The 8,850-nt window shown below is 45.6% G+C and overlaps 2 protein-coding genes across 2 annotated transcripts; both read left to right on the forward strand.

The window, feature by feature from the left end:
• The first annotated feature begins 849 nt into the window (after positions 1 to 849).
• LOC123059640 (uncharacterized) lies at positions 850 to 1,879 on the forward strand. Its single transcript, XM_044482154.1, has 2 exons — positions 850 to 1,338; positions 1,479 to 1,879. Exons 1-2 carry the CDS (start codon positions 863 to 865, stop codon positions 1,549 to 1,551), a joined length of 549 nt encoding a protein of 182 aa, XP_044338089.1. The 5' UTR covers positions 850 to 862; the 3' UTR covers positions 1,552 to 1,879.
• A 2,355-nt stretch (positions 1,880 to 4,234) lies between these two features.
• Positions 4,235 to 8,363, forward strand: LOC123063655 (pentatricopeptide repeat-containing protein At3g59040). The gene is made up of 7 exons (XM_044487527.1): positions 4,235 to 4,483; positions 5,392 to 5,716; positions 5,827 to 6,117; positions 6,529 to 6,777; positions 6,871 to 6,995; positions 7,419 to 7,517; positions 7,608 to 8,363. Exons 1-7 carry the CDS (start codon positions 4,422 to 4,424, stop codon positions 8,281 to 8,283), a joined length of 1,827 nt encoding a protein of 608 aa, XP_044343462.1. The 5' UTR covers positions 4,235 to 4,421; the 3' UTR covers positions 8,284 to 8,363.
• The last annotated feature ends 487 nt before the right edge of the window (positions 8,364 to 8,850 follow it).

The following is an 8,850-nucleotide window of genomic DNA, read 5'->3' on the forward strand; positions in this document are numbered from 1 at the left end:
AAGCGAATCCACGTCAAGTATGCGATACGGATACGGATACAGATTGGATTAATTGGACATCGTGACGACTTCCAGTTGCAGGCATACATGTTTCGAAACCCAAACCCTACGCAGACTAGTCGAGGTTCCTCCTCAGATCAGATCGTCCCAAGACACGGCGGCGGCCATGGTGGCCTCGCTCCCGCACGACCTCCTCCTCGACATCCTGCTCCGCGTGGACGACGCGGCCGCGCTCTTCCGATGTGCCGCGGCCTGCAAGCAGTGGCGAGGCCTCGTCGCCGACCCCGCCATGCTCCGCCGCCGGTGGCCGGAGGACGCGCGCCCGTCCCTCGCCGGCTTCTTCATCAAGAACCGGGTCCGTGATCAAGAGGCCAAGGCGCTCGTCCCCACGCCACGGTCGGCGCTGGGCCGCCGGTGCCGTGGCCTCCGCTCCTTCGTGCCCACCGTGCCCGACCGCTGTCCTCGCGCCGCGGCCTCCCCCTCACGCGCCTCGTCCCGCCCCGTGAGGCCGACCTGGACGAGACGGTCCTCCGTCTGGCCGTGTGCAACCTTGTCCTCGGCACGTGCGACGAGCTTCCTCCTCTAATGCGCACCACCTCTGTCGGCTACCGTGACTATGGATGCTACTGTTGTGCCGTCCTATCCGGTGACGACTGTCGCTCCGGCGGCGTCGGCGAACAGCCGCCGGCCAACTCGCCCTTCTACAAAGTGGTAATCATCACGGCCGGCCACGAAGGCCAACGGATTAACTTTGACATCCACACCTTGTCGACTGAGAAACCGAGCTGGAGTACAAGGCGCTCCCTTGAAACTATTTTTTCCAGTATCCTCGGGTCATTCTGTGCGTACTGGCTATTTCGTGATGACGCGGGACGGCGTTTCAATCTTGTTAAACTGGTTGGCCAGGACGACCATCTCATGTTCGGGTGGCCCTCGGTCCCGATGGCGCGTGGCCGGGATCACCGCCCGTGCCTTAGCCTGTCCAGCGACGGCACGCTCTCGCTACTACAGATGCGAGATGGCACGCTGGAGATGCGGAGACAAGAGGGCCAGGAGGGTGTGTATGGTGTGCCTCCCTCACACGATCAGGTTGATACAGCAGCCATACTGGAAGAAGACGACGACCCAAGGAAAAGACACGCTTTCCATACTGGGAGACAAGTGCGGCAAATTGCTTGTCATGAACGGACGCGGGCGCGTGTACACCGCCGACCTCGAGACCGGAGCAATGAAGGAGGTGGCGGACGGGCCTCACGCCCGCCCCAGCAGCCCTCTGGATGCCGTGCTCTTAGAGATGGACTGGCCGGCGTTCTTCGTTTCACGTCTTGGTGCTGACAGGTATAGCTAGCCATGATTATACATGTGCCTTTGTTTTCTTCTAGGTTGCTTCTACTTACCATGGTTGATTGATACATGGGTGTTGCTTGTGTTTTTCTTCTTTTGTTGGTGAATCCGGGGCTTCCCCTCTCATGTCCCAGTGAAGAGACAGCTGCAAGAAGGACAAGGCAACGCAAGGGAAGAGGCGGCAGGAAGACTCGCAGCCCAGCCTAGGCAGCAGATACAGGAATTAATTTTTGGTCTTGTATGTTTTGATGTAAAAAATTTATTATACATATTTGAAAATGTAAAGCTCATAGTGTGTTAAAAAGAAAATGATAGTGTTATCTCAAAGTGTAGCACCCAGTTCACATGCATGGTGCACAAATGTACTGCCCCTGTATTCAGCCGGCACCTACGTACCCGCAGATCCACCAAGGAGACGACGGCGGCATAGCCTTGTTGTAAATCGATGGATTTTCGGTAAAGGCAATGACCTTGCTCCCGGATTGGAAGCAACGGCACCATCACCGGCACCATCACCGGCGCCTACTGCCTCAAGGATAAGAACCCCAGTGCAAAGGTGAAGCTCAGTCTGTTTCTGTTATGTTAACATGTACTCCTTTCATTCGGAATTACTTGTCTCGGAAATGGATGTATCTAGAACTAAAATACATCTAGATACATCCATTTCTGCGACAAGTAATTCCGAACGGAGGGAGTAAATTACATGATCCTGTGATAGGTTTTGATGTGAAGCTTGTTTGTGTTCTTCAGTTTAAACACATATCTTTGGATGATCCTGTTATCTTATTGCTTATTGTTTAAATCACACAGTTCAATCTTCTGTGCTATCTATAATTATGAGAGAAGGAGGCGTGCAGCAGATGACGCGTGCCGCGTGGATGAATCCAGAACTGTCCGTTGGTACAAGCATTGAAGGTACTGTCTTCTCTTCTCCCCCTTGCATTGGGCACGTGGTCATCGAACCACGGCTATGTTGTATAGCTATGTATCATGGACTTGCTGCCATGGCTACATAGCTATTGGGTTTGGCCTCAGTTTAGTCTGGGTAAATGATGCACTGGTGGCTGTTGTACACTTGAAACTAATACTTTCTTCGTTTCAAAATTCTTATCTTAGATTTGTCTAAATACGAATGTATCTACAAAACTTTTGGGATGGATGGACTATTTCTTTTACATGCAAATGTGAGACATGACATTGCTTTGCAACTGCCACTTTGATAGCTGAATGCACTAGCGTTCCATGTTATGCATATTCAATTTCAGTTTCGATTTACCATGTTATGTCCAGTGGTTTTATGCTAGCTGGTCAATATTCCTCTTGCTAAGGAAGTGTATATTATTGGTAAACAGACTTGTTTACTTGTCTACTAGTAAACTGAGTAGCTAGCACACAATTATTTCATCTCTGGAACTGCCGTCTTAGTGGTAAATTTGACTAGGTAGCATACGACCATCCCTACTGTTCATACCTATGTACGTGGTGGTGGTCATGGCCTTGATTGCTGCCTAGGTGGTTTTCCTTTGGGTCATTATTATATGCACGTGGTGATTAGTTTGGCACCAAGAATTCTCTTGTCCTTGTTTTGATTTCCTTGCTGTCAAACTGATCATCCTTGATCATTATTAATAAAATAATAATAGAATTCTCTTGTACAGTAGATTGATTGATTGACGAAACACGCTTGCCTCTGCTTTTTAAAATAATAAATTCTAGTCATCAAATTCCTGAAGCAACAACATGTTTGTTTTGTATACAACAAAAATACATTGAACCGTCTGACTGACCTATATCTGGAAATTGTAATTGCACCTAATCTTATAGGTTAATTGTCTGAAAATCCCCAAATTATAGGGTTGGTTCATAGCTGTTTTTCAGGTCATTTCTTTGTAGGTTAACACTTGTTTGATCCCGGCATGTTTGTGCAGGAAGGATTGTGTGCAGCAGAGAAGGGGTTCATCGTGCCGTTTGGGTTGGTTTGGGCCAGCTCCCGCGACGGCGTGGTTCGGCCTCGGCTACAAACATTGAAGGTATCCCCCTCTCCCTTCTTCTCCTCGTTTTTGTCACTTGATCATTTTTGTTTTCTTTGCAAATGATACTATCCCAGCTTGTTGTCAAACAGGCTCATTTCATTTGCTTTGTGCGGATGTGAGTTTAATAGGTCTAGACCATATAAACAGAGCTAACAAAAGATGTTTCTCTTCTCTGGTAGAGAGACTCAGGTGTGTTGTTGTGGCAGACAAGAAGATATTAAAATGATAATCATTAGTGCCATTTCGTTTTTGTTTTTATTTTATTCTATGGGCGCTCCCTCTGGATTTTGTTTTTATTTTATTTGTCCGCATGCGTTTTCGACGTTTTAGACGTTTTTTTTGTTTTTTTCAGCTTTTGGTTTTTTCACTTGTCTCCCTTAGCTTTTGGACCAAAAGAGGTTTGATTTTTTGCACGAAAAAACGTGTTTTTCAGAGAACGCGGCCGTGCCTCTTGGAAACGAATAAAAAACGTGTTTTTCTCTTCTTCTTCTTCTTCTTCTTCTTGCTTTTACGAGAGGCATGATTTTCCTTCCGTTAGAACACGGCCGACGCCGTGCCTCTGGTAAACGAAAAAAAAAACGTGTTTTCAAAAAAAATTTCCTTCCACAAGGGGCATGTGTTTTTCGTCTGGATTTTTTTGTGAAAAAGAGTTCATCAAAACCTATCAACACGGGATCTAGTTTTGAAGATCGCGAGGGATCCAACGGTGAAAACGGTTTGAGATTTGGACGCACGGTTTAGGAGATAAAACATTTTGAATAAACGGGTCTAGAAAAAGGAAAAAAAAACTCTCAGGTTTTTTGTTTTAGGGGTTGCACCGTGCAGGCTCCTCATGTGCCAGTTCTAGTGGGCCGTGTCCTGCTCATCCGGAGACAGAGTGAGGCAGCGCATGAGAGCACGGCCCGGACCATGATTGCGCCTCCAAAAAGATATTCTCCTCCTCATCCGGAGACAGAGTGAGGTCCTCTCTGCTCTGCCGATAAGGCTCCTTCCTGTTCCCCCGCGTTGCTGCTGCTCCGGCTCCAGCTCCGGCGAGCGCCGGCGATGGAGGCGGCGATGGGGACCCTCGGCTCGCAGTCCCCGCTCTCATTCTCCTCCAGCCTCTGGTAATCCTCCTCCCCTCCCCCGGCGTTCGCCCAAGCCAGATTCGCGGCTTACTAGTTTAAGTTTGGAGGGGTTTCCTCTTCCTTGTGCGCGAACCCAATGTTAGTTAACCAGCCGGGCTTGTGTGTTTCATTCCTAATACGCCTAGCTCTGTGGTTGTTGTTCGCTCAACAGCAGGTAGTTTATGCTGCAATTTGGCTCTGCACTTATGTTAGCTGCATGTAGAAATGGACCGAGTTGATACAAGGAGTTGTATTCCTTGGAGGTGAAACTTTCACCCAAATGATAGGTGCCACACGTGTGGCATAAACCACTCCCGTCCCGCCCTGACGTTTTTTTTTACAACTAAAGTTGTCATCCGAAAAGAACAAACAAACCCAAAAAAGACTGAAACTTGCCATCCGAAAAGAAGTTGCCACCCTTGCGTCACTAAATTTGCCATAAAAAACGTTCGGAGTTGCCATGTGTTCGTGCCACACGTGTGGCACTTATCAGGGTCCAGGATGTTCAAGTACTTAGTGAGACCTTCAATTTCGTCAAGCTTGATGCTTGTCAGACTGCCAGGTATTTTGTTACCGACCCCCCTGTTAAAGGGATGCATGGAAGTGGATAAGTGTCACCTCGTGATGAGTCAGACATGTCATGTATGATAATGGCATATGCATTTTGCTTGAAAAATAAAGAGGACAATGCGCTACTAGTTGCCGTTGTCAGGTATGTGGGCGCATCCAGGTTGCCATTGTGCATGCATTAGAGAATCTCATGTATGTATCTCACCTGCTATTTTAGTATGATCATTTGATGAACAAAAGGCTGCTTGTAACTGAGGTATTCTGATCTCCATTTTCATGGCATGATGTTCATTTCATTAAATTGCCTTAACCTTTTCAAACATGTTTCATGGTGTCAGCAACGCAAAGGCATCTTGTGGCTGGCCTGTTTATAATGTGAAGAAGCTCGAGGGCAGTCAGAGGCTCGACGTGGTCTGCCATGGAATGCTGGCGCCCAGAAAGTTTGTACACAAGAAGAGAGAAGAGGAGGTCTTCAAGGACGCCGATGATGAGGCCAAGCAAAAGAACTGGAGGAGAATGATGAGTGAGATAGAGGAGTCTGGATCGGCCGTGTCTTCCATTCTCAAGACCCAACGGAACACAACGGGGACGCTGCCGAGGGACACTGTTCTCGGGACTCTTGTGCGGTTCAAACAGCTCAAAAAATGGAATCTGGTCAGCGAGGTATGTACGCGCTTGCTTGCAGCGTATATTAATCCACAAGCAATAATATGCTTTGAGGATTCTGAAATATTTAAATGCCAGCAGTGCGCTTCCTTCCTTTCTTTCTTCAGATTCTCGAGTGGCTTCGAACGCAACATTGGTGGGACTTCAGCGAGATGGACTTTTTGATGCTTGTCACGGCTTACGGGAAGCTGGGAGAATTCAGCAGGGCGGAAAGGGTCCTCAAGTACATGAACAAGAAAGGTTACCGGCCGACGGTGATATCTCAGACCGCTCTCATGGAGGCATATGGAAGAGCCAAGCAGTACAGAAAGGCCGAGGCTGTGTTTCATAAGATGCAGACGTCAGGCCCTGAACCATCACCCATCACATATCAAATCATTCTGAAATCGCTTGTTGAGGTGCACATTTAATCGACCCCTCGCATTTTATGCAATTCAATGTTTCAGCCACTATGAAACTCCTGTATTTAGCAATTACTCTTTTGTCAATTTCAGTGGTAATACCGCCTTTTGCTACTTTGATTCAGCATAGTGCACCATGATTCTGTGATTTGTATGCTCTTTTGCTCTGTTAATAATATCTTCCCATTTCCAAGAAGATCCCTTGTTCAATCTGGTTTAGCATCAAGGTTCTTCCTTTTCTGTTTCTGTATATATGGGTCCGTGCAGCATTTCCACGATATCGTTATGATCAATTAATGGTTTACTATTTTTAGCCCATGCACCTATCAAACAACTAAACATATTTACAGCAGTTCCTTGAACTATTGTACCTTGGTCCATAACAAATGTATTTGGGGTTGCTGACAGGGCGACAAATATAAGGAAGCTGAAGCTATTTTCGAGGACCTTCTTAATGAAAAAAGAGCTTCTTTTAAACCAGACCAGAAGATGTTTCATATGATGATCTATATGTACAAGAAGGCTGGGGACTATACCCAAGCGCGTAAGCTATTCGCACAGATGCCCGAGAGAGGAGTCCCACAGTCTACAGTGACTTTTAATAGTTTGATGTCATTTGAAGCAGACTATAAGGAAGTTTCAAGTATTTATGATCAGGTGCTTCCCCAGATTAACTCAACAATCAGCATAATTTTAAGATATAAACCTGTTTACTTATCTTTCCTAACAAATGGCATAACTTTTATATAGATGCAAAGAGCCGGACTAAAACCAGATGTTGTGAGCTATTCTCTGCTCATCAAAGCTTACGGGAAAGCTAGGAGGGAAGATGAAGCATTGGCGGTGTTTGAAGAGATGCTTGATGCTGGAATCAGGTTCGATTTTGTTTTAGCACGCTGAGGCTTGAGAATTGGTCATTGCTGGCTTGTGTAATGATGATTCCTGTTGTTGGCAAAATTTGGTTAAAGCCATGAGCCTGTCATGTTTAAGCTGCATGTGAGCGCTTCATACATGTGAAACTTGAGTTACAATCGCTAGTTCGGGCTGCATAGCCACAAATTCATGTTGTGCCATGTGATGGTGGTCAAACCCATCTTTTCAGATCCTAATAATCATAGGAAGTAAATTCGGTGCCATTTAAAGAAACCAAGTCCTCTGCTCTGATGAATGCACAAATTTAAAGAAATATGCCAAGTTCACCACATTCCAGCTGAAGAATAATCTTCAGATTAGTGTTTTCTCATAGGAGGTAATCTGGAATATGCTATTGGTGATCTCATTGAATGATATATTTCCAGGCCAACGCGCAAATCATACAACATCTTGCTTGATGCATTCGCAGTATCTGGATTAGTAGAAGAGGCTCGAACAGTTTTCAAGACTATGAGAAGACACAGGTATTTACGACTTGCATTCTTTAATTTAAAAGAACTTCAGAAAGGTGCATCTGCTGGTTTCTTACCTTGTCACACTATTTGCTTGTGCAGGGTTGAGCCTGATCTCTGCTCTTACACAACAATGCTCTTAGCTTACGTAAATGCTTCTGATATGGATGGGGCTGAGAAATTTTTCCGTCGGATCAAAGACGATGGTTTGAGGCCAAACGTTGTTGCTTATGGAACTCTGATGAAAGGCTACTCAAAGTTGGACGATGTTGAGAAAGTAATGCGGGTTTATGAGCGAATGCGGATGCAGGGTGTTGAACCCAATCAAACCATCTTTACCACCATCATGGATGCACATGGCAGGAACTCAGATTTCGGAAATGCTGTCATTTGGTTCAACGAAATGGAAACACGTGGATACCCCCCAGACAAGAAAGCGAAGAACATCCTGCTTTCTCTTGCTAAAACACCTGAAGAACAAGAAGAAGCGAATGAGTTGACGGGGAATGGTGCGGTTCAGCTTGAAGTAAAACCCAACGGCATGCCCTCCGGCTTAGGTACCAATGGTGCCGATGTGGACGAAGCTGGGCTAACTGATAGTACTGCACATCACCACTCCTTAAATGGCGCATCCACAAGTGATCTAAATGGTAGAAACAAGGCGGGAAGCAGTGGTTTTGAGGATGAAGACGACGATGATGATTACGAGGAACTGGATGATGAAGAGTTAGATTTTGTTTCTTTCAAAGATAAGCGAGAACTAAATTTTGCGACTTGATATGTCTAAGCATTGGTGTATATTTTCTTGTTCTAAAACTTATGATAGCTTTTCCTATGAAAAAAAAGGACTTCGTGGTATTCTCAAAATGCGTCAATACAGCTGTGCCTGGATGGTGTTTTTACCTAGCGCTGTTTGTAAGTCTTAAGTGGGTCGAGCCAGTGGTGGATCCCTGTTGCATAACTGACATTATTTATCAGGTTAGTTCTTACTATTTCGGTTGATTTCAGAGAAATGCTGACCACTCACTCCGTAGTGATCTAAAAGGTTTTATATTTGTTTATAGAGGTAAGTACTATTGTATGAGGATTACATTTTTTTTTACCAAAACATGGACTTGTATACGGTCAAAAGGTTTTGGTGGTTGTTTATCATCTGTTGTCAACAGATGGAACCGGATCGATGTTTGTATCAAGTACTTCAGTTTTTCCCACTCCGAAAAGAAAGTAGTACTTCAGTTTTGTCTAGGAACACTTTTTTCAGTTCAGGATACAGGGCAATTGTACAAAAAATCACTTTGGAGGACAGGTGCATTGGAGCCCTATATGTTGAGTAGTGCCAAAATGC

This window comes from Triticum aestivum, chromosome 3A, assembly GCF_018294505.1.
Source record: "Triticum aestivum cultivar Chinese Spring chromosome 3A, IWGSC CS RefSeq v2.1, whole genome shotgun sequence".
Classification (NCBI taxonomy): Eukaryota; Viridiplantae; Streptophyta; class Magnoliopsida; order Poales; family Poaceae; genus Triticum; species Triticum aestivum.

Bases quoted from the DNA above. Each gene is read 5' to 3' on its own strand.
- LOC123059640 (XM_044482154.1), top strand. From the start codon at position 863: ATGACGCGGGACGGCGTTTCAATCTTGTTAAACTGGTTGGCCAGGACG. The intron at 1,339-1,478 runs GTATAGCTAGCC...CTCATGTCCCAG, and splicing joins TCACGTCTTGGTGCTGACAG to TGAAGAGACAGCTGCAAGAA.
- LOC123063655 (XM_044487527.1), top strand. From the start codon at position 4,422: ATGGAGGCGGCGATGGGGACCCTCGGCTCGCAGTCCCCGCTCTCATTC. The intron at 4,484-5,391 runs GTAATCCTCCTC...TCATGGTGTCAG, and splicing joins TCATTCTCCTCCAGCCTCTG to CAACGCAAAGGCATCTTGTG. The intron at 6,778-6,870 runs GTGCTTCCCCAG...ACTTTTATATAG, and splicing joins TTTCAAGTATTTATGATCAG to ATGCAAAGAGCCGGACTAAA.